The following is a 25,982-nucleotide window of genomic DNA, read 5'->3' as shown; positions in this document are numbered from 1 at the left end:
ATCTGCTACAAAGGCAACAGAAGATCCAATTGCGCTTATGTAACAAAATAGATAAGAATATAATCAAGGACAGATGGAATTTGTTGCCAATCTAAGGGCAAGTTGGCAAACTAAAATTCAAAAGCCTCATATTGTATTGTCTAAATTGACACTTGAAAATGTCACAGATGTCACATTTGGATTAAGGAACTTTAAATGGCAGGTCAAATAACCAGGAATGAAATCTGTAATCTCATGTTGAATTAGCAGTTGACAATCTCCATTACAGGGCAGGACAGATGCAGACTAGGTGACAAACAGCTGACTCAAACAGAAGTGTTTTGTGTTGACTGAGGTAAAAACAAGCAAAATAAATGCTTTAGAAACACTTTGATTTTTAAGGAACATGAAACAGTTATGAACTTGTGTTTGATTTATCATTAGTGGCTTAGAATACTACGTTGAGCAAATGTCTTTATTATCCTAATACATTATATCTTTCTATAGATATAGGTGAAAAGTTAAAATTAAGCATCAATATATCTTTTTCTGAAAAGCATCCTCAGTACCGTAACACTTAACCACATATTCTGAGTGAACAGCACTATGCTCCCCACTTTAATTCCAGGAAATTATCATTTGTAGAGTCAGTGCTCATCAGCAGAAATGAAAACATTACCAAGAATCATAGGAGACAGCACAGCTCTTAGAAAAATGAAATTAATGCCCTTATTAAATAATAAAGGCTTGCCAATTAAATTACTATTGGATGCACTGAATTTAACATATATATTACTGAATTATTGAAATAAAGCAGATGGCATATAATATTTAGCATGTTAATCAAAAGGTTCTTCCTTAATATAAAGACAGGGGAAAATCCTCATGCTATACTCCAGGGCGGTAAATATTAAGTTACAAAAGGATATCCACATGCTAATTACAACACTTTAAAAAAAATGTAGGTACACATATGAAAACAGACTAAAAAAAAATATACCAAAATGCAAATAGTAATTATATTAATGTGGTGAACTACTATTGACTGTTTTTCTCATCTTTTCCCTGATATTTTTCTAATGTGATTACCCTATTTCAATAGGAAAAAAAATTAAACAAAAATAACTTTCTTACGAAATTACAAGCTGATTTTGAGATAATTAGACAAGGCTTGCAAGATCTATTTCCTGATTCTAACCATCAGTTTTCTTTTCAAATGCCTTCAGCTAGGTCTTAACATGAGTTCTATCAATGAGTATTGCAGGTACATTGCCCCATCAGCTCCAGGTCCCAGAAAAAATTATTTAAAAAGTAAATTTCTAATTAAAAATTATATACATTATTACTTCTGTTCCTTTCAGCAGAAGTTTACCCCTTACAGTGCTCTTTTATCCATAGCCTAGTTTAGTGGCTTGTTGCCACAGTTGATGAGAAGAAGCAAAAGGAAAGCATTAGCAATAGTTTCAAAAATCTAGTACAAGCTAATTCAGAAGGAAAATTCATATTTTTATTATCTAATTTACTCATCATCCTCTTACACTAGCTTAAGAAATTAGTAAAAAGTATAACTCAGGCTGGGCACAGTGGCTCATGCCTGTAATCCTAGCACTTTGGGAGGCCAAGGCGGGAGGATCGCTTAAGAGCAGGAGTTCAAGATCGGCCTGAGCAACATAGCTAGACCCCATCTCTACAAAAAAATAGAAAAATTAGCCAGGTGTGGTGGCACAGGCCTGTAGTCCCAGCTACTCAGGAGGCTGAGGTAGGCGAATCGTTTAAGCCAAGGAGTTTGAGGTTGCAGTGAGCTATGACGATGCCATGGTACTCTAGCCCAGGCAACAGAGTGAGACCCTGTCTCAAAAAAAAAAGTAAAACTCAAAATTATTATTGCTCTTACAAAGTACATGGTTGTAACTTTACAAAACACTAAAAACTATACCAGTTAAAAGCCCATATGGGGAAAGAAAGAATAAAAGTGGTGGATTCTACTAAACTATTAAAAAAAAAAGTGGTAGGGTAGAGCAGGATAGTATGTGATTATAGAATGTTGTATCATTTATAGCGGTTCAAGTAATAGACACTCAAAAAAAAAATAGAAACAAACACCTTTGAAGCACTTTGCAAATTCCAGTTATGGGTTACACATCAGAGAGTAACTAACCCAATTGCTAGAGTTTGGAATATAACTAACATGCCCATCATTGATGTCTTAGTCTGTTTTGTGTTGCTTTAACAGGATACCACAGACTGGGTAATTTATAATGAACAGAGATTTATTTCTTACAGTTCTGGAGACTGGAAAGCCTAAGGTCAAGGGGCCTGCATCTGGCAAGGTCCTGGCTGCATCATCCTATGGCAGAAGGCAGAAGGGCAAGAGCATATGCTCAATAGTGCAAGAAGGGGCTGAACTGACTTTTATAACAAAGCCACTCTTAGGGTAACTAACCCTCTCCCTTGATAATGACATTAATCCATTCATGAGGGCTCTGCCCTCATGAACTAATCACCTCTTATTAGGCCCCAGCTCCCAACACTGTTGTATTGGGGATTAAGTTTCCAACACATGAACTTTGGGGAACACATTCAAACCATAACAGTTAGTTATATCAAATTCATCTGTAATAATATTACTATCTATGTTTGTGTAAAAACCATTTTCCAAGTGTTTTCATGTGGTTGTCTCTTTTGATTCCTTCCCAAATCTACTGAGATAGGTAGAGAACTATATAGCCAAGACTGAATTTATCATGAGAGTACAGACCAAAACAGTCTTCTAACTGTCCAGGGCTATTCTGTTATAGTCTATTATAGTAGCACTTTGCCTTCAATGGCTTTAATGGCTCTAGCTTATGAGATTCCAGTACACAGTAGACATTCAATAATTATGTAATAAATGAATAAATTTTGATCCAAAAAAGTAAATATAATCAAGAGTAACACAATTGAGGTGAGATATGCCATATGCCTCACTAATATACCATGTGATCAATATGCTGCATCATTATGAACTACATTGACTTTCGCCAAGGTCTCTTGTTCCAGCTTGCTGAAAGATAAAGTTTCTTATTTAAAACAACTCCTAATTGACTTCATAGCTGTGTCAAAGAATGTGAATGTCTACTCTGAAAAACTTTAATTCCTTCATCATATCCAGAGATCTATGATATTGTCATGCCCAAGTGACAGACACAGCTTTCCAAAGTTGAGAATAATTCAAATCCAATTTCAAAAACTAAAATCCTACTGCATATTAACAGATTTGAAAAGTGGGGAATAAACCTTGAGCTGTTCTTGATTATTTTTAGCTCGCAGAAGGGTCCATGATCTCCACCTCTCCTCTACCAAGTTTCAACATTTTTCTTGGTTCTTTTCTCTTACTAAGGAAGCATATGGAAGTGAACAAGTCACCAAAGTAGATTGACCCTGGGGTTAAATCCCAAATGACCTTCATTCCAAACTAAGCATTTAGATATCTACTTGTTTCAAATCAATAATCCCAATGTCCTTCAAATGTTCTATTGTAATAATGCCACCAACACATTAGTATTTTCTTTAAAAAAAAAAAAGCATTAAATATTATTTGAGTTTGGGGAACATTTCGAGCAGACAGCAAAAATCATCATATTGTATATGTCTCTCCTATTGGAATTTCAGAGGAAGAGAGAAAAGAATTATGTAAGAAAGGTCTACGGCCCCAAAAGGCATAAATTTCTCTGCATAACAGCAATCTAGAAAAGCTTTGTGTAGAGGTGGGATTTAGGGCACTTTTGGATGACAGGCCTCCATCACAATCAAAATGTGTTGTATTCTTTATTTCCTTCTGAAATAAGGGTGGGAAGGGCTGAGACGTTATTTAAAAGCTTAAGAACCACCAATCTAGTGAAGTAACACTCAAAAGGGGATCTTTTGAAACCACTCTGATTTCTACCTCTATCTTCCATTCCAGATCCCCATAAATATGCCTCACCTCACCTCACCCTCCAGCCACCTTCCCTGTTGTGAGGCTGTTATTACTAGAATGTTCTCTAATCCTTTTAGACTGCTGGAGTAAAAAAAAAGGAAGAAAAGAGTGTTAAGAACCAAGGTGGGGAAGAGTGGGGAAGCCACATGTCCCAGGCCTAGAATTCACCAAAAAACCTTATATTTACATGTTTAAAATTATTTCCAAATTAGGCTACATACAAATTATATTTCTGTTGTTGTTATTAAAGCATTAATGTGTTACATGTAAATGTTGAAAGCAATCTACATTATTTTTATACCACAGTTCTGGCATTTCTTCTTATTTTAATATACCAGAAACCTCAAAATTTAGACCTGGGTTTCTTGTTAGACCTGAGATCCTTGTTAGAATCACTGGTATAGTTCCTAGAATTGAGGCACTCATAAAGCCAAAATAATGGGCACTGAGCGTGGAGGAACTCATCTAAATATCAAACTAAACTTTTATAAGGCATGATTAAGGGATCAAAACTATACTGTTGGTGTGTGTGTGTTTTTTTTTAATATAAAGATATTCTATTTCTGGGATGTCTGCTAACAAGACATGAAGTCCTAGAAAATCCACAGCACTTATCAACAGAAGCCTTGAGCTTCTAGCTGCATGACCTCAAGCAATTCTTTCAACTTCTCTGGGCCTTTATTGTCTCAACTATCTCAAAGAAGAGGGCTCAACCATCTAGTCCCTTCAAAGTCCCTTTCGACTTTAAAATCTGTTTTGTCAATAATTATAGGGGTATAATTCTAGTATTTAGTGGCCGAGAAACCATAAAATAAAATATGTTTAATATATAATTCTTTGAAAATTATTTTAGAGACGGGTTCTTACTATGTTACCCAGGCTGGAGCGCAGTGGCTTTTCACAGGTACAATTGCAGCACACTGCAGTCTCGAATTCCAGGCCTCAGGCGATCCTCCTGCCTGGCTTCTCAGAGTAGCTGGGACTACAGTCATGTGCCACTGTACCCAGCTTTACAAAATTTTAATAATTGCAAAAAACAAATGACAAAGGAATCTCAAATACAATTCTTAAACATTCAAAAAAATCTCACAATAATTGTATGGTATTATGAAAACTGTCCCTTTGGCTTGCTGTCATTTGCTTCAAATAATGCCTAAGACATGGGAAAACTATTTTAACACTCTGAGAAGATTAAATAGTTAATCCACTGGAAAACCACGTTGAATTCACAAATCCCCTTTCCAGACAGAAGTACTGAAAATAACAACACACACTTTGTTTTATTTTGAATAAAATTATTCTAATGACCTACATTATATAAATACTGTCTATTATCCGACATGTATTTTCATTGATGCGTTTTCCTTCCTAATCTGAAACTCAGATGATGTCAGGTCACATGTGATTTTGACAGAAAAGAACCATTTATAAGTCAGAGTCTCACAGGTGAGTTGTAACATGTCTTGGGGAAAAACATCCATAATAATGAATATTTCAAGTCAACTTCTTTGAGGAGAAATTGATGAGAATTGGAAGATTAAGCAGATTACGGTATTAATTGCCAAGATAATTTCTGCTTTCATGGCTTCACTAAACTGGAATTTCTAGTGCATCATTCACTACCCCATAATTATGCATCAAAATATTAACCAATTAGCAGGTAAAATGGCAAGAGCTCAAGGGGCAGTAATAATTAGACATGAAACCTGAACTTCCATGGAGTTCTAAATAATGAACAGGTCCACCACACTTTATAAATTTAATAAACTATATTTGAAGAAAAAGTACCAACTCATATTTTGTAAATAAGATAATTTCATTGGCTTTCAACTCACATCATCTGATAGCTCTTTAGTCTCCTCTCTGTCATTTCCATTACTTCCTGATCCAAATACATAAAAGTAGGTCATATATACCAAGTATGACATGATATAAATAATATCCTCCTTGGCTTTGGAGTTCAATTTTTATATGAAATATGTTTGGAAGCAGGGCATGCTTTTTCTTTTAACTCATTGTTCTTGAGGAATGTATGGACTAAAAAAGTGCTATTTAAAAAAGTAAGTGAGAAATAAAATCTTAACTCCAACAATTGTCTTTCATTTCTAGTTTGTGCCATGGATTCTATTTTTTGTTAGTTCCAACATATTTTGTGTATTTAAAGAGCATCATACTGCTAGATCCAAGCTCCATGAAAGCAGGGACCATGTGTGTCATGTGCGTTGTGGTAGGAAAGTGTCTGGCACACAGTAGGCACTTAATAAATATTTGTTGAATTAAGGAAAGAAGGAATAAACAATTGACCAAACACCAAATAACCATCTAATTCCGTAAAATAAATGTTGGCCATGCTCATCCACTTCCATATTTTCTAAACATTAAATTATTCCAAATAATTACCTCACATGTATATTTAGTGTTTCAACTTAAAAGACCCTTATTACATTGAAATCAGTACACACAAAAACTTTTAAACATTTGGAAATATGTTTAAGAGCACGGAAACAGACGTCAGAAATCTGAGTTTGAGTTCCAGTTCTGGTACCGAGTGGCTGAGAAACCTTGAGACTCGTTTTTTTCCTCTGTAAAATAAAGATAATAATATCTGTCCAGCTACCTCACAGGATTTTAACATAGACTAAATAAAATATTGTTCATGTGCATTGTAACCAGAATGGGACAAAGCGACCGTAACAGCCTAAATGCTTTGTTTTGTGTTTTGGTTTTTTTTTTTTCAGTAACAAGGGTACCTAAATAAAAAACATTATTGGAAAAGTAAAGTTTGGAATGTTAAAATAGTTCCTGTTAATAAAGAGGCATCGTTAGTGCCAACAGTTTGACTAACAACAATAACAAAAGTCATAAAGAACAGACTGTACACAAAAAGTTCTTATAATTTTTAGCACCTTTAGGTTGCCACCTCAGCATAGGGAAAAAGAAAAGTGTAGGGAGGTCACATTGTAAATAAGTGCTAGTGACAGACCTAAAACTGAGCTTCTGAGTATCCAGCCAGGCCTTAGGCTTGCTAAGCAATGCCACTTCTTAAAAGTGCTTTAGTAAGGTGAAAACACAGCAAACTGAAACACAAATTAGACCACATTATACACTAATCCAAACTCACTGTCAAGGATATATATAATTCTCTGCCAAAGCCAAGCAAAGAAATTTTAGTTATCAGATACAATGACATGAAAACACAAAGGTCCCTTCTGTATCTCCATTTTCATCAAGCTCTTGACATATTTTGCAAGCTAAAGCTCTGGAAAAAGTTTCAAATCTGTTGTGTCAGCAGTCAGAGATAAGGAAAAGGACACATCAGCTCATAATATCTTAGATTTAGAATTCAAAATGTTTAATTGATTTTACCATTTTGAGTTAAGTATTCAGTTCAAGTCAATATACTTAGATAATAAGAATAGAATATACATTATACTTCATTGTTCATTTTTGATTCATTTGATGACATCTAAGCCATCCATTCAACTTACCACATTTTCTAGAAAATCAGCTACCACATTATTAAGTCCAGAAATCAATACCTTTCTATACCTATGCACCCTGAGGAAAAAAAATGTTGCTATTAAATCACATCGTACATGTATATATGTACAAGTTATTGTATCCACACTAAAAACAGACACCCAATATTTTGGTATATTCTTGACCTAAGGGTGTGGTTAATCTGTGATGGAGAGGTTGTAAACAGTTTTATTCTATACTTATTCCTCCAATTTTTTTAAATTATAGGGCAGCACTAGCCAATAGACATAATGTGAACCACATATGCACTTTTAAAATTTCTAATAGCCACATTTTTAAACAGTGATAAAGAAATAGATGAAATTAATTTTAATATAATTTTATTTAACTCAATGCAATCGAAATATCATTTCAACATGTAATCAATATAAAGATTATTGAGATACATCTTATTTATTATACATTCACTTTTTCAGACTAAGTCTTGAAATCCAATGTATATATCACACTTACACCACGTGTTAATTTGGACACTAAATTTTCATCAGAAATACTTTATCAGTATTTAGATTTCATAAACCTTACAGTTGAAAAAGTAGATCCTCATAACCAAGTTGTTTGAAGCATACTTAAAAGTTTCTCATAACTGGATCAAGGACCAGTTTTTAAATTTTAATTTTAATTAATTAAAATTAAACAAATTAAAAATTTAGTTCCTCAGTAGCATGAATCATAAATCAAGTGTTCCATAGCCACATGGGGTTGAATAGCAAGGGCTATCATCTGAATCCACATCTACTCTACCTCAATGAAAGATAACCTGCAGAACACCTCAAATATACTGTCAAAAGGCATTTTTGGAAATTGAATAAAAAATGTTCTCCCCTAAACAAGAAACTTTCTGTTTAGCATCTTCTTCTTAAGCCTTATATGACCCATGCACTTATTTTGAGAAAACTGCAATAGAGTCATGAGCTTTAACATACTGATAAGCCTCTAATAAAACACAAGCACTTCTAGCATGCTTTGTGGATTTACACAGTGGAGTCAACTCTCCATTATCTGTTATTACATTATTCATCTAAAGAGAAAAACAGGTCAAATGCTTCTGCTGATTTTGTGTATAGATGCGAAATTTTGTGTTGATTTATTTATGTTGCTGATGCATGATGCCTGTCACAAACTGGAGGTAGGATCACAAGACACTAGAAGGATTAAAGAATCTGAGGAAATATTTTAGTTGATTTAAGTTCAGTTCCTCTCTTTCTGGAAAGTGTATCTTTTCTAGCAATATGGAGATGTGAATAACCTGTCAAAGCCATTCATTTGTAATTGAACTCATACAGAACCAAGAAGAGGAAACTGACCTTAAGTAAAGCTAAATAAAACTTCAAAAAACATGTTTTTGCTTCTCACCTCCACAGGGTTAATAGTTAAGAACTTGACCTATAGAATTGAGCTGTCTGGGTTGGAACCCTGGTCTACCATTTGCTATCAGCTTAACTCTGGGCAGTTTACTTAATCATTCTGTTCCTCATCTATAAAATGGCCATAATAATAACAGGACCTAAGTCACAGATTGTTGTGAGAAATAAATGAGATTTTACATGATATAAAACCTCTTAACACACAGCATTAACCCAGGCACATGATATGTATCAAACAATCATTACTATTTTTAGCTCAGAAATCAGGATAAAAGAGATGGGGATATACCTTCAGTAAAAATTTGTTATAAATCAATAATATATATCCAAGCACTTTACAAATACTAAAGTGCTATATAAACATAAGTTATTTTTGTCCTATATAAAGTAAGTTTTGAGAGTAGCTCTGTTCATAGAACAATGTATTTAATGAAAAAATCCCCAATTTCACCAAATTGGATTTTCACAATGTGGCTTACTAAGTTCTATTAAAACTTCTGTAAAACTTTCCCCCCAAATCAGACCCACATTCATTCACCTAAAAAGTGCTAATATGCATACCAAAACCATTCATAAGTTATTTGGCCAGGCACGGTGGCTCATGCCTACAATCCTAGCACTCTGGGAGGCTGAGGCAGGAGGATCACTTGAGGTCAGGAGTTTGAGACTAGCCTGAGCACGAGTGAGACCCTGTCATTACAAAAAAAATAGAAAAATCAGCCATGCGTGGTGGCTCATGCCTATAGTCCCAGCTACTCAAGAGGCTGAGGCAGGAGGACCGCTTGAGCCCAGGAGTTTGAGGTTGCAGTGAGCTACGATAATGCCACTGCATCATGCTGGGGCGACAGAGCAAGAATCTGTCTCAAACAAAAGCAAAACAGAACCAATCATAAGTTATTTATCAATCAATGTCATTTTAGAGTCATCCATGGCTCTGCTTGCCTCCATTGGAAGCAGCATCAAATTTAGTAGAATGGTCAAATAATTGCCTTATGATATTCTAGAGAATTCACACATAAAAATCTCAAATCTCTAAAAATAGTTTTTCTCACAGCCAAATCTATTTTCATTAATATTTTATGCTCCTTCTTCACCTTCCTTGATCAGATCTGTTAATAAAATTGCTTCTTACTGGGTTTTCTGTCTTTTTCATTTCCTTGCTCTGCCCTAGTGCAGTCATTAATTCATATTAAAAGGCAAAAAGAGAAGCAGTAGCAGGGAACAGTAGTATCTAACAATAGAATAAGTAGCCCTAAAATAACCAAGAAGGCCAAATTAAAACTTCAAAAGCTTTATAACAGGTAATTCTAAATAGTCATAAAATTGCCACCTCCATGAGTGGTAATTTCCTCATCTATAAAATGAGGGAATAAAAAAATCTTTAAAATTCATTTTATTCTGTAAGTTTGTTAAAGATACAAAGCATATAGTATATAAAACTGCCATTTCTATGCCTAACCAAGATTCGTCACTAAAATAATAACTACAAAAAAGGCTTACATGATAGAATTTTTAAAATAATTTTCCAGAAGGACCACAAGGGTGGAAGATTTTTAATAATTCTGAATTTCTTGGAGGACAGATTATTTTTATAACCCTTAAAGTATAAATAAAGATACGTGAATTAACAGTAGACTCCCAGAGCCGTGAAAGGCACGCACTTACTCCACGATGAATGCTTCATTAATTTTTCAAACAGTGTGATGATGTTGCAATTTTCCATGAGCAACTGTCAGAGCTTTCCTTCTCGATATGTATCAAAACAGTCTAAATTACATTGAATACTCGTGCATGTCATTGACCAAAATATAATTTTGATATATCTAGTGTTTCAAAACGCACACACAGGCGCGTATAACGTTACTATTATTTTGTATCCACCCTGCTTAACCTCAGGATGTTCCACCCAGGCACCCATTTAACCCTCGCTCTTGCTGAAGAATTTTCCTCCTTCTACAGACCTATCCATGAGTGAATTTTAACCTTAAATACAATTCCCATTCCAGTGCCTAAGAGGTCAGATCTGTCTCCTCTACCGACACGCTTGTGCGTTTCTGGTTCCCTGTGATGCTTAAAATGACGCCCCATTTGCACCGACATCCAGAACCCAGGTGGGCGGCGGGCCCCGCCGTCGCCAGCGCTGTCAGTCTGATGCTTTGTCTCCTGCCTCAGAAGGCCGGAGCTGCAAGAACACGTATGACAGACACTCTATAAATAATTTTTTTTAGAAAAGGCACCTTAGCCAGCCGAGAGGCAGCTCCTCCGGGCAAAGCCGGACAGGCGATCGCCCAAGGCGGCCAAACCTGAGGCGACTGCTCCCTGGGCTCGGGACCCGGCAGAGGCGGGCGGCGACAGCTCTTCCCCGTGAGGAGTCGGGACGCCCCGGGGACCTGGCGCCGCGCAGCCGCCAGCCACCTGCAAACGCAGACGGCAGGAGGGCAGCAGGGTCTCCCGGAGAGCACCCGGCCTCGCGCGCCAGGCCAGCGGGGACCCGCTGCCTCAGTTTCCTCAGCCGCCGATCCCGGCCGAGACGCCCCTCAGGTCGCTCTGACCCGGCAGCCAGTGCCCCGGGCCAGAGCAGGTCCTCCCGGCGCCCTGAGCCCGTGGCCAGCATACCGCCCGCGCCCGCTGCCCGCAGCCCGTCCTCACCTGACAGCCACCCGCACCGAGCTCTCGTCGGGGGAGCCCCACATGCTGGCGGCGAGCGGCGGCTGGGCCCCTGGGCCTCTGCACCGCAGAGCTGAGGCGCCGCCGGAGCCGCGGCGCTCGGGCGCAGTAGGCTGGTGAGGCTGAGGGCGGCCGGCTCACCTCTGCCGCGCTCCAGCCATGTTGGGCGACTGAATGGAAAGGTGGCGGCGGCGCTGAGGCAGCAAGAGGAGGAGGTGATTCACCGTGCGCGGGCGCCCGCCCCTTCTCCCCGCGCACCCCCTAGGATCTGGGGCGGGGACGAGCCGCGCTTGAATGGCGAGCAGGCCGCCGGCGGCCTCCTGGCGGCCGGGTGAGTGAGCCCTGCCCCCTCCGGTAGGGACGCGGCCTCCCAGCGGCTGGGAACGGGACTCCACGCCCGCCGGGGCACTCAGGGCTCCTCGCCCCGCACTGCGTCAGTGGCGGCAGCTCAGCCCGGCCCCACCTCGCCCTCCCCCAGCCCGCGCCCCGCCCTGCCCCTGGCGGGACACTGCCTGGCGCTGCTGGGCAGGGAGGCGCGAGGGGGAGGGATGCCAGCCGCCGGCTGCCCACGCCCGAGGGCAACCAGCCTGTGCGCCCTTCCAGGCTCTTCTGCGAGAATGAAGTGGCCACTGCACGCGCTGGTGCCAGTGTCCCTTCTAAAATCAAAGCTTGATTCAGCAGCATGCCAGGAACCAGCCAGCTGCTGCTCTGCTTAGGCTTTGTTTCCACGCATAGCCTTATTGTCCTCTCTTCAGCTTGGACTTTGACCCCCTTCCCTCGCCCCCCGCTAAACGCCCTCCCTCCCTGCAGTCATTCATACTAAGCTGGCTCTCCGGTTTGTCTACTGTCTCTGGGCAGCTGGGCTGTTCTGCAGTCCATCGCCCATTTACCAGCTAGGGTGGGATGGGGAAATGATTTACTCGGAGACTCCTGAATGCGTTTCTGTTAAATCATTTGTACACTGGTGAATGAACTGCACCCTGGTACTGCCAAGTGTTCCCCAAACTCAATGTCCACCCAGACCTGCTGTGTAGTGAATCCTTCCAAACTGATTTTTTGTCTCTTCTGGCCTTTCGAAAGCACCTCCCAATCCCCAGATTCTGTCAACATTGACCCATTGTGGCTTCTGTTTGTCGCTATTGTACTTCCACATGCCTTTAGATAGCTCTGTGGAAACAGCCTTTATTATCTTTACCACAGAGCATCTTTTGTGGACTGCCCATACATTTCTGTAAATAAACACGTGGGTTTGTACAAAACAGTGTCATAGATTAAATGGCACTATAGAAATAAAGGCATTACCCCAAGTACCTACAATCTAAAATCACACACCTAATCATCCTATTCAGCCATGATACAGCAGCGTGGTTCAGATAGGCAGCACACTTTGGAACAAACAAGAAGTGTTTAAGGATTTAAACCCATGGGAAGGGCCATGGGATATGTAATTATAGATAATTGTAAACCTATTTTGTCCCTTAATCTCGATATCCCTAAGTCTTAACAGACACGTAACTGGGAGGTAAAGAGGACAGAGATGGGTATCCTTCTATAGACCAAACTGGTGGCAAAGCTCTCTTTTGGCTACCCTCAGGAGGGCCTTCCCCAGCCTCAATATTTATCCATTAACTAATCAGAGCTGCACTTCATTTTGCCCTGGCAGGCCCATATCTGGCTGGATCTGGACTGGCCAATTTGCCCCTTGGATTGATGAAAGCTGCAAGAAAGGTTAGAATAGCTGAGCACTTTTAGCAAGAAAATGAAAGAAGAATTTGTATCATTTAAGACCCTCTTTAAAAAAAAAAAAGTTCTCACTGTAATCCTAGCACTTTAGGAGGCCAAGGCAGGAGGATCACTTGAGACCAAGGGTTCAAGACCAGCTTGAAGACCCCGTCTCTACAAAAAATAGAAAAATTAGCCAGGCGTGGTAGCACACACCTGTAGTCCCAGCGACTCAGAAGCCTGAGGCAGGAGAATAGCTTGAGCCCAGGAGTTCAAGGTTGCAGTGAGCTATGATGATACCACTGCACTCCAGCCTGGGTGACAGAGACCCTATCTCAACAAAAAATCAAAAAAAGTTCTCATACTGAATAGCACTAAAACATATATGTCTCAGTAGGAGAGATCACAAACATAAATGCCTACAGAAGTCAGCAGGTAACTCAAGTGAGTGCAGCAGGCAAGGTGAGGACTATGATAAAATAGAGACACAGGCCTCTTCCAGAGGCAGTGGCCATCCTCACCTGAGCGTTGTCTGACAGACTGCAAACCCAATGCTGCCAAGTTTTTGTTTACTTGTATAATATATTTGTTGTTTCTCAAGAGAAAGAGAAAAATCAGACCTTTATGTGAGAACTCCTTAGTTTTAAACATCAACTACTAATTCAGCATAATATTCACATGCCATGTAAACCAATCAAAATATATCTCAGGCCAACTTCAGTCCCAAACCACCAGGCTGGAACTTCTGGCGAAAACATTAGCACCAATAATAGCTGTGGCTTTGGGTTCATATTGCATACAGTTTCAGAAAGAAGCAGTGTAAAAATTCTATTTCATGTTGAAGACCAAGTCAGTAATTTTCTTCCAAATTTCAAAGATTGTAAAATTAATTACCTATTTTATATTTACTCCAAATTCCTTTACAGCGCTATAAGGACTTTCCTTATGGCTTGTCTAATTAATTATCTTATTTTGAAGAAAGATCCATGGGCAGAACTTTTAGCACAAAAGTAAATAAATAAGTAAATAAATCCTATTCCAGTCCATTCACTCATTAAATATTTAATAAGAGATTGCTGTTTGCAAACAATGCTGGACACTAGTGATATGGAGAAGAATAAGACAATGTCAGTGCCTACAAGGAGCTTACCATCTAGTTCAGGGAGATAAAGTTGAAAATTCATAAGTGGGCTCATAGAAATTATGATAAAAATATGATAACTTCTACCTGGAAGGTTGAGAAATTCTTCAGGTATAAACTGCTCAGGATGGTCTCCCTGAGTTCACTCTTGCCTCCCCAGTGCAGGAAGAATGACCTTTTAAACATAAGTTATTTATGTCTTTCTCTGGCCTAAAACCTTCCAATGATTACCTAACACAAACAGAATAAATTCTTTTAGAATTTAGGGGCCTTCACACTCTCACCCCTCCCAACTCAGACCTCATCTTTTGCCACTCTGTGCCTTAACCATTACTTTTTGGTGAGACTGGCCTTCTTTCTATTTCTTGAGCAGATCGAGTTTTTTCTTGCCTTAAGTTCTTTGCCCTAGCTATTCCCTCTAACTGGAATATTCTTTCCCGAGACCTTCCCATGCTTGTCTCCTTTTGGACTTTCAGGTATCAGCTTAAATCCTATTTTCTCAGAGGCCTCTCCTGATCACCCAATCTAAAGTAGCACCTCCACAAAGGACAGCTACATGATTTGCACAGCCTAGTACAAAATGAAAATGTGTGGGATCTTTAACAAAAAAAGAGGATAAAAATGGTGTGAAAGGTACCAACACATAAAGCTTTTCCCTTTCTTGTAAGCTCTCTCTTGTCACGGTATTTTTTGGTTTTTCTTTGTTTGGTTTTGGTTTTTTTGGTCGTTGTTGCTGTTTTTTGGCTTTTACTTTTCTTCTTCCTCTTTTTTTTTTTTTTTTGCTATTTAATGTCATTCTCCATAAAGAAAAGTTAAAATTTTAGGTCTTTTGCCTGAATTTTTCCATTCATCTTTAAATTGTACATAGTATATACTTATGTTTTATTAACTGTGAACAGAAGAGCATTTAATTCGCATGTGGAATTGTTAGGTAGATAGGGATTCCAGGTCTCCTGGGGATGAAAGTGGGTGCTGTTGCCTTGGGGCAATTGCCCCACCTGGGAAGAAGGACAAGGCTGGGCCCCACGCCTCCATCTTGGTCCTGCCCCACCCTGATCCTCCCCCCAGTGACTGCTATACCTGGGGGAAGAGGGAATACCCTATGAATCAGCCAATCATAACTTACCCTGCCAGCTGCAAAAGAATGCAGAGGACTCTCTAGCCCATCGGCCTGGTGGCATAGATACCATAGAGTCCGGAAATTGAACTGGAACAACCCAAATGCATAGTTAATGCTCAGGTCATATGAGTCCCAACTGTCCAATCAAAGTGGTTCCATGGTGATGTCTGAACCAAGAGGGAGGTCACAATCCAGGCACTGTAAAATAAGATACAGACCATAACCAAGCCCTTTTTGCGCCCTTCCTTCGACTCTCCCTTTGCTGCAACAATGGGTCCAGTCGTCATCTGTGGTGTATGTATGATGCTCTATAAACCTATATCTTGCTCTTGTTTTATAATCCTATCTTTCTTCAATAAACCTCATTTTCATGCTTGCCTTACCTTGGTATGTCTGGTCATTCTTTGGCCATGCACTCACTAAGAACTGACATTTCAGACCAAAACCTGACAGAATTATAAAAAGTATGCAATTCCTATTTCATAGTTCATACATGCATATGTGTTTCATTCTTAATTGAACAGTAGAAACGTTCCACAAAATTACTTCATTTCATGTCTTGATACACGCACATTCTACTTACACTTCCTACCTTTGGCTTACAGATGAGTAAGGAAAGACAGAAAAGAAACTGTCTTTCCTTTTCCTTCTCTGTTTTCAAAGTCAGTGGTTGTCTGTTACAGGGAAGTAATATGAGTAAGAAAGGCTAAGACTGGGTTCATTGGTCATTGTGTTTTTTAGCATGCCATGCCTTCTTTTTGCATTGGCAGAAAGTTTTGGCTTGAGGGAAGCATGACCTCTTAAGGTATCAGCAACCCAGCTTCCTCAGTCATAGACCTTAGCACTTTTACCTCATACTCTTACTGGCTTTGAACATCAGTGAACTCCCAACAAGTCATGGGTCAAACAGAACTCTGTGCTCACAAGGAATCACAAATGCTACATAAGGATGGCACAGCAAGGAATGGAGGACATGCATATTGCATATATGTCCTCTGCTTATTCACATGCCCTAGTCTCTTAGATCTGACCATACTTGCAAAACACAAGTCCAAAGATGAAATTATTTCAAGACAATGACAATAGAGTATTAAACCAAGAGTAGGGCCCTTCTGAGCACAAGGCTGTGGTGACTACACCGATTTCTTGCCCCTGAAGCTGGTGCTATACTCGGAGTTATTCACTATCACATCACTATTTTATTTCTTCAATCCCCTTATCACTAGCTGATATTTTCTTGTTTTTAATTATTGTCTGCCTCTTGCCATTTGAATATGAGCTCCAAGACAGCAGGATAGTTTTTTTGTTCATTTGTTTTTCATTTTTGTTTTTGTTTTTGTTTTTTATTCACTGGTGTTTCTGTAGCTCTCTCAACAGTGTCTGACATGTATTCGGGGCCATTTAACATTAGCTGTGTGACTGTGTCCCTTTGGGCAAGATATGAGACCTTTCTGAGTCTCAGTTTCTTGTACGTAAGTAATGTATTTCCTACCGTTTGGAGTTGTTTTGGAGATTGAAAAAGCTTTGGTTATCATATGTAAATCACAGCACCAGCTCCCAGTAAGTGTACAATAAAACTAGTTAATTTTATTACAAATATTTTTTGTAAATACAGAGTGTTTTTAAAAGCAGGTACTGATGTTGCAGCTGCACCTGTCTAATGTACATTAGGAAGAAAGATTCGTTATTGCACACCCTAACAGGCAGCCAAAAAGAAACTATGACATGCATTAGGGCAACTGTATCACTAGTTTTCTCCCTCTAGGCCATCTGCTCTGTGTTTTTCTGGTTTCCACATTCTAATCAGTCATTAAAAGTTATTTGATTCATCCTTTTTGCTGCTAGCAGAAAGATTAAAAGAAAAAGATCTGATTACAACTCTGTATGCAAACAACTGGATTTGGAAAAGCATGCCTGGACAATCATCTCCTCAGAAATTTTTTGAAAAAAATCTTTAGGAAGCTAACCCTTAATGCCACAGTCAAAAATGCTGGTTTTCCGTCAGTGATTCTTTTTGTTTTATGTATTTTCTCCATTAATAATAATGGAAAGCATTTACAGGCATAACACTGGTTTCTACCATGCCAGTGCACTGCGCTAAGTGCCTAACAAGCTTTATTTCACTTAATTCTCTCAACAACTTTAGAAGGGGGTACAATTATTATCTCCATTTTATGTGTGAAGAAATAGAAGCCTTTCCACAACCTCTGTTAAAATCTTATCTATATTTTAGGCCCAACTCAAAAACCACTTCTTCCTTTAACCTTTTGCTGATTTGACTCCTCTCCTCAACCAGATGTATAACTTTTTCTTCTGCCAAATCTCCATTGCATTTTGCTTGTCTTTGTTATTGTGGTAATGAGCACTTTCTAACTACTCAACTAGAATGCAAATTCCTAAAAGGCAGGATTTGTGGAAAACCCAGAAGGGCAGCAATATTTATTTGTTGAATAAATAAATTGGTGGTTACCAGAAGAGCATGCTATGCTTTGATTTCAACACAAAGAAAGTTTTTATTATAGATAATCTTCTCCCTATTGGTTATAGTTCTCGGAGAGACTATTTCCAGACCAAAGTGTCTATTAAAGGTAGCTTCCAAACCCTCAGGAAGGAAACCAGAGCACCTGAGATTCTGTAAGCAATGCTCCTATAATTTTGAAGATGAAAGACATTTTACAATTCTAGCCCACCCCATTAATTTTGCAGATTAGGAAACAGTTCCTGAGAGGAAAACTTTTGACCACCATCAGTCCTCCCTACTGCACAACACACACACACACACACAAACACACACACACACATTACATAGTAAATTGTGGCAGAGCTAATTTAAAATCCGGGAATCTTGACTCTCTCTACTGGGCTCTTTGTTCTTCACTGTTAGTTTCACTACTACGCATTTTATTCTGTGGATTTAAAAATCTCAGATTACGCTACAACAAGTAGCATATGAAGAATATATGCTGTAAAGTAACAAGGTGATCTTAAATTCTAATAGTAGTAATTTACCTTATAATAAAAGCAGTTTGTTAACATTTTATAAACTGATTTTAATGCCTCATATCATTACTAGAAAATCAAACTTTTAACTATGTATACATCTTCACATTTTCTCATTTCTGTTTATTTTTAATATTGGTGGAAGTTATTTCTGGGTAGGAAGTAAAGGTTTGAGGAGTTTTTTCTTTGTATCTTTTTTACACTGCTTGAAATTCTTAAAATAACATAAATCACTTCTACAAAAACAGTGAAATTATTCTTTTAGGGAAAAAAATAGCAAGCAGCTCAACTTTTCTTTATTAGAAACAACAATTAGATAAAAGTTAGATTTCATTGTTCACATTTAAAATCAGAGCTTGAAATCTAAAATTGCATTTGAGGTCCTAAACCTGAGTTCCATATATAAGGGAAATTCAAAGAATAAACACTTCCCTCCAGTGCTTTGGACTTTTGAGTTTGCAGCATGTGTACTGCAGACAGCTTGATTACCCCCAAAGTACTGGCTCAGTTAATTGCATTCAAATGCAAATTACAGCTATTAAGTCATGCTGGTCTTGAGCCAAAGTCTTGAGCCAAGTTTGTAAAAGGAGTGTGTTTTTTACTAACTGTGCAGGACTGAACTTGATAGGTAGTTTGGGATAGTCATTCATTAGAACCTCATTCTTTGTGTTTTTATTTTGGAGTACTATAGAACTGAATCACTGAAAGATAATTTTATTAGCCATTTTTAATAGAGAATATTTCACCATTTAGTAACCCTCCTCTTTTATTGATTTATCAATACCACCATTCTTTTCCCGTATCTGTTGATTCAACTGCCTGCCTTCATTTTCTTTTTTCTAACCATTTTCTTTTCTTGTTACTTCCACGTGGATATTTTTCAAATTTTCATGGTTCTGGATACCCTGAAGCCAAAAATTAATTTATGAACCCATGGATTTTTCATCCTTTTTCCGTTGTAGAAAACCTTTATCAATTAAAAATAGGAAATAAAGTTCTCCTTTTAAGTTGGGGATAATAGGATATATATTTCATTAACTTCTTAAATGAACATGTGCTTAGATTTACCTCCTCTCAAAAAAAAAAAAAAAAAGAAAAAAGAAATAAAAGCTACAGTAAAGAAGAGGGTACAAAGCCTTACTATCGAGATCCCTCAATTTTCCTTAGACAGATACCCATTTGATAGAATTGGTACTTTTTAAGCAAAAATACATATGTTACCTTTGTGAGATGCTTTACCTAAATCAGTATAAAACCATTCTTTCTTTTCCTTGATCTGTTCTGAAACCAGTTATTTCACAGTAGACTCTACCATGAAAGGCCTCCCCAGACAGGAGAAACTGCTAACATTTGTATTGATTTTATAATGCTAAGCCATTCCTTCAGTTTGGGCAAAAGTGCAAATGGAAAAACCAGTTCTGATAGAAAAACTATTGGTAAAGTCCTTTTTATAGCCCAAATGTCTCCCAAAATAATTCTTTAAAAGACTTTTTTCTAAATCTGGTGTTAACAATAAAGATAAAAATAAAGATGTGGACACAAGAAGATGTTGGTGGACAATAAATTAGCAATAAGATCATGGCAGTACCTAAACACGCTTGCTTATGCACACACCACAAAAAAGGTGTGTTTTGATACCAATGAGAAATAAGGTGGAGAGAGTCTAGACGTCAGAGGAATTTAGACTGATAAAGAATACAGGAAATTGGTGGGGCACAGTGGGTGGCTCATGCCTGTAATCCCAGCACTTTGGGAGGCTCACTTGAGGCCAGGAGTTTCAGACCAGCCTGGGCAACATAGTGAAACTCCATCTCTACAAAAAATTTAAAAATTGTCCCGGTATGGCAGTCTGCACTGATAGTCCTAGCTACTTAGGAGACTGAGGCAGGAGAATCACTTGAGCCTAGGAGTCCAAGGTTACAGTGAACTATGATAGTGCAATTGCACTCCAGCCTGGGCAACAGAGAGAGACTCTGTCTCTAAAAAAAAGAAGAAAAGAATATAGGAAACTCTTTAAATTTTGTAAGTGGAAGTGTGATAAGATAAAGGCAGTATTTTAAAATATGTAAAGTAAAATAAAATCTAAAAAAGAATGATGAGTCTGATCCAAATCCGTGAGATGGATTGGAGAGACTCAGTCAGTAGCCAAATCATACTATCATAGTATTTTAGTGATGATGTGGTAAGGTCCTGAACTATGCATCTTAATAGTGAATACGGTAAAAATGGAGAAGTAGGACTTATAAATGAAAGACATTCTAAAAGAAAAAATTAACAGGACTTATCAATATGGGAGAAGAATGATAGGAAATTAGGGTATTAAACTTCCTTTCATTGAACACATTCAGTCAAATGCCAGAAAAATACTCAATGAAGACACCACCAAAAAGATGAAAGTATCAACTGGGGAAAACTAGGGGGAAATGTGAACTAGAGGTCCTGTAAGAATCCTTCCATCTCTGACAAAGGAAATAACAAATGCAAAGACCTTTAGATGAAAACATGTCTGATCCATTGTTTCATGACCAACAAAGAGGCCAATACAGCTGGAGCAAAGTGAGCAAGGAGGAGAACAATAGGAAATGCAGTTAGAGAGGTGGAGGGTGGGAGTGATAGAGGGGAGAAAAGGCCAGATGATTGTCAGATTATCATACAAGGTAGACCCTGCACGTCACTGGAACTGGCAAATGACATAGGATGCCATTGGGTCCATTGAGCTAAGCAGTGACATAGCTGACTTTGTTTAAATGGGGTCACTCTGACTACTGGATTGAAAATAAACTGACAGAGGGTGAAGAGCAAGATGGCCAAATAGAAGCCTCCAGTGATCATCTATCCACACAAACACTAAATTCAACAACTATCCATGCAAGCGAGCATCTTCAGAAGAACCAAAAATCAGGCAAACAATCATACTACCTGATTTTAACATTATATCAAGGAAAAAGGCACTGAGGAGGGCAGAGAAGGCAGTCTTGCATTGCCTACACCACTCCTCCCCAATCCCCCAGCAGTGCTGCACCCCAGCATGCCAAGTGGAGAGAGAATTGAAACTCATGGCTGCCCTGGTACTGGAAACACAGCATAGGGCAGAATTCTGCCAGTGCAGACAGAGGGAGCATTTTAAATAATTCAGCCATAGGGAAATCTTCTGCCCCAAAACCCAACTTTCCGCTAGCCCCACCAGTTGCAGAAAAAGAGCAGCCTGGGGCCTGGACTAAATTCATAAGTCAGTCGAGTCACAAGGGCTGCAGTCCTTGGGCAATTCCAGTGGCTGTGCTGGCTTGGAGCCAGCGCTTGAGGTGCACATGACCCAGTGAGACACCCCTCCCCCAATAGGCAGTGTGGCTCAGAATCTTCTTCCACTTAAGGAAAGGAAAGGGAAGAGCTCAGAGGACTTTGTTTTACAACTTGGGTACCAGGCCATAGTTCCTGGATGGCATTTCTGGACCCACCCTAGGCCAGAAGGAAACATGCTGCCTTGAGGGGAAGGACCCAGTCCTGGCAGGATTCACCACCTGCTGACTAAAAAGCCCTTGGGCTTTGAATAAACATCAGAAGTAGCCAGGCAATAGTCACCACTGGCTTTGAGTGAGAGTGGGCTGGTTTATGGTGTGACCTGGCACTGGTGGCCAGGACTACCCATGTCACTCCTCCCCCAACTCCACAAGCCCAGCACAGAGAGTGAGGGAAGAGAGCGAGAGATTTTGCCTGGTAATCCAGGGAATTCTCTTGTATCTTACCCATGCTCACCAAGGCAGTACTACCAGGAATCAGTAAGAGTCACAGCATTACTGGGCATGGGGCACCCCCAGTGCTGATAGGGCCACAGTGACGAAAGACTTAGACCACAATACTCAATTTTCTTTGAATATCTGGAATAGTTTCTCAAGAACAGATTCAAACAAGCCCAGACTGTGAAGATTAAAATAAATACCTAACTCTTCAATGGTCAGACATGGATCCAGGAAGACATGACCTCACCAAATGAACTAAATAAGGTACCAGTCACCAATTCTGGAATGATGGAGATAGGTGACATTTCAGACAAAGAATTCAAAATAGCTGTCCTGAAGAAGCTCAGTGGACTTCAAGACAGTGCAGAGAAGGAATTCAGAAGACTATAAGAGAAATTAAACAAAGAAATTAAAATAATAAAAAAAAATCGAGCAGAAATTCTAGAGCTTAAGAATTCAACTGACAAACTGAGAAATGCATCGGTTTCTCTCAACAGAATTGACCAAGCAGAAGAAAAAATTAGTGAGCTTGAAGACAGGCTATTTGAAAATACACAGACTGAAGAGAAAAAAGAAAAAAGAATAAACAAGAATGAAGCACACCTATAAGATCTAGAAAATAGCTTTAAAAGAGCAAATCTAAGAATTATTGACCTTAAAGAGGAGGTAGAGAGATTGGGATAGAAAGTTCATTCAAAGAAATAATAACAGAGAACTTTCCAAGCCTAGAAAAAGATATCAATATTTAGGAACAAAAAGTCATAGAACACCAAGCAGGTTTAACCCTAACAAGGCTACCTCAAGATATTTAACAATAAAGCTCCCAAATATCTCAGATAAAGAAAAGGTCCTAAGGGAAGCAAGAAAAAAGAAAAAAATAATATAAAGGAGCTCCAATACATCTGGCAGCAGACTTTTCAGTGGGAACCTTATAGGCCAGGAGAGAGTGGCATGACATATTCTAAGTGCTAAGGGAAAAAAACCTCAATGCTAGAATATTATATCTTGCAAAAATATCCTTCAAACATAAAGAAAAAATATTTTTCCAGACAAACAAATGCCGAGGAATTTCATTAACACCAGACCTGTCCTACAAGAAATGCTAAAAAGAGTTCTTCAATCTGCAAGAAAAGGGCATTAATGAACAGTAAGAAATCCTCTAAAGGTATACAACTCACTGGTAACAGTAAGTACACAAATACAGAATACTCTATTGCTGTAATTGTGGTGTATAAACCAATTATATTTTGAGTAAGAAGACTAAAAGGCAAACCTATAAAAAAATAAGGACAACTTTTTGAGAGATAGGTAGTATAAATGATATGCATACAAACAATAAAAAGTTAAAAAGTGGGGAGATGGAGTTAAATGGTACAATTTCTGTTAGATTTCTCTTTGCTTATTTGTTTGTTTGTAAGCAGAGTTGGCATATCTTTAAAATAACTGGTTATAAAATGTTTTTTGCAAGTCTCATGGTAACTTCAAATCAAGAAAACCTTCAATGGATACACAAAAAATAAAAAGCAAGAAATTAGAACACAGTACCAGAGAAAATCACTTCTAATAAAGGAAGACAGGAAGGAAGGAAGAGAGGACCACATGTCAACCAGAAATCAAATAACAACATGGCAGTAGTAAGTCCTTACCTATCAATAATGACATTGAATATGAATGTACAAAACTCTCCAATCAAAAGAGATAGAGTGGCTGAAAGGATAAAAAAAACAAGAACCAACCATACGCTGTCTGCAAAAAATACACTTTACCTATAAAGACACACATAGACTGAAAATAGAGGGATGGAAAAAGACATTGCATGCAAATGGAAACCAAAAAACAGGAAGAGTAGCTATGCTTCTATCAGACAAAATAGGTTTCAAGATAAAAACTGTAAAAAGAGTCAAAGAAGGTCATTATGGGGGCGGGGGGATAAAGGGGTCAATTCAGCAATACGTTATAACAATTCTAAATACATATGCCTCCAACACTGGAGCACCCAGATATGTAAAGTAAATATTATCAGAACTAAAGAGAGAGATAAATCCCAATATGATAATTGTTGGAGACCTCAACACTCCACTTTCAGCATTGCAAAGATATCCAGACAGAAAATTAAGAACAAAACATTGGAATTAATCTGCATTATAGACCAAATGGACCTAACAGATATTTACGGAATGTTTCATCCAACAGCTACAGAGTTCACCTTCTTCTCCTCAGCTCATGAATCATTCTCAAGGATAAACCATATGATAGGCCACAAAACAAGTCTCAAAAAATTCAAAAAAATTGAAATTATACCAAGTATTTTCTCTGATCACATGGAATAAAACTAGAAATCAATAACCAGAGGAATATTGGAAAATATACAAACAAAAGGAAATTAAACAATATGCTCCTGAATGATACTGGTCAATGAAGAGATTAAGGAGGAAATTTAAAAATTTCTTGAAACAAATGAAAATGAAAACACAACATACAAAACCCATGGGATACAGAAAAAGCAGTAATAAGAGGAACATTTATAGCAATAAGTGCTTATGTCAAAAAAGAAGAAAAGCTTCAAATAAATAACCTCAAAGTACACATCAAAGAACTCAAAAAACAAGAACAAACCAAACCCAAAAGTAGTAGAAGAAAAGAAATAATAAAGATTAGAGCAGCCATACGTGAAATTGAAACCACAAAAAACAAGACAAGGTCAACAAAATGAACAGTTGTTTTTTTTTGAAAAGATAAACAAAATAGACACACTTTTAGCCAGACCAAGGAAAAAATAGAGAAGGCCCAAAAAGTAAAATCAGAGATGAGAAAGGAGACATTACCACTGATACTGCACAAATCCAAAGATCATTAGAAACTAGTAAAAGCAATTATATGCCAATGAAATGAAAACCTTGAAGGAATGGATAAATTCCTAGACAAAACCTAACCTGAATAAACCAATAATAAGTAATGCGATAGAAGTAGTAATAAAAAGTCTCCTGTTGAAAAAAAAGCCCAGGACTTGATGGTTTCTCTGCTGAATTCTACCAGGCATTCGAAGAACTAATACCAATCCTACTTTAACTATTCCGAAAAATCAAGGAGGAGGGAATACTCCCAAACTCATTGTATGAGGCATATATCTCCCTGATACCAGAGCCAAAGACACATCAAAAAAAGAAAACTATAGCCCAATGTCTCTGATGAACATAGAGGCAAAAATCCTTAACAAAATACTAGCAAACTGAATTCAACACCACATTAAAAAGATTATTCATCATGATCAAGGGGCATTCATCCCAGGGATGCAAGGATGGTTCAACATACACGAATCAATCAATGTGATACAACATATCAACAGAACAAAGGACTAAAACCATATGATCATTTCAATTGATGCTGAAAAGGCATTCAATAAAATTCAACACCCCTTCATGATTAAAAACTCTGAAAAAACTGGGTATTGAAGGAATTTAACATAATAAAATTCATATATGACAGACCCACAGCTAGTATCATACTAAATAGGGAAAAACTGAAAGCCCTTTCTCTAAGATCTGGAATAAGACAAGGATGCCCACTTTCACCACTGTTATTCAACATAGTACTGGTTGTTCTAGATAGAGCAATCAGACAAGAGAAAGAGGTAAAGAGCATCCAAATTGGCAAGGAAGAAGTCAAATTATCCTTGTTTGCAGATGATATGATCTTATATCTAGAGAAACCTAAAGACTCCACCCCAAAACTATTAGAACTTATAAGCAAA

At 38.2% G+C, this 25,982-nt stretch overlaps 1 protein-coding gene and 1 pseudogene across 1 annotated transcript in view; both read right to left on the bottom strand.

The window, feature by feature from the left end:
* The window catches only part of LOC105805473, a 43,120-nt pseudogene extending 31,662 nt beyond the window's left edge, over window positions 1-11,458 (bottom strand).
* The window catches only part of KIF21A (kinesin family member 21A), a 152,622-nt gene extending 140,857 nt beyond the window's left edge, over window positions 1-11,765 (bottom strand). The window contains exon 1 of the mRNA XM_012638488.1: window positions 11,494-11,765. Coding sequence (XP_012493942.1) covers window positions 11,494-11,537 — 44 coding nt within the window. The 5' untranslated portion in view covers window positions 11,538-11,765. The remainder of the gene's footprint in view (window positions 1-11,493) is intronic.
* Between the last annotated feature and the right edge of the window lie 14,217 nt (window positions 11,766-25,982).

Source organism: Propithecus coquereli, unplaced genomic scaffold (assembly GCF_000956105.1).
Source record: "Propithecus coquereli isolate 6110/MARCELLA unplaced genomic scaffold, Pcoq_1.0 Scaffold13, whole genome shotgun sequence".
Taxonomy (NCBI): Eukaryota; Metazoa; Chordata; class Mammalia; order Primates; family Indriidae; genus Propithecus; species Propithecus coquereli.
The sequence above is the reverse complement of the archived record's forward strand: the minus strand, read 5'-3'. Positions and strand labels throughout refer to the sequence as shown.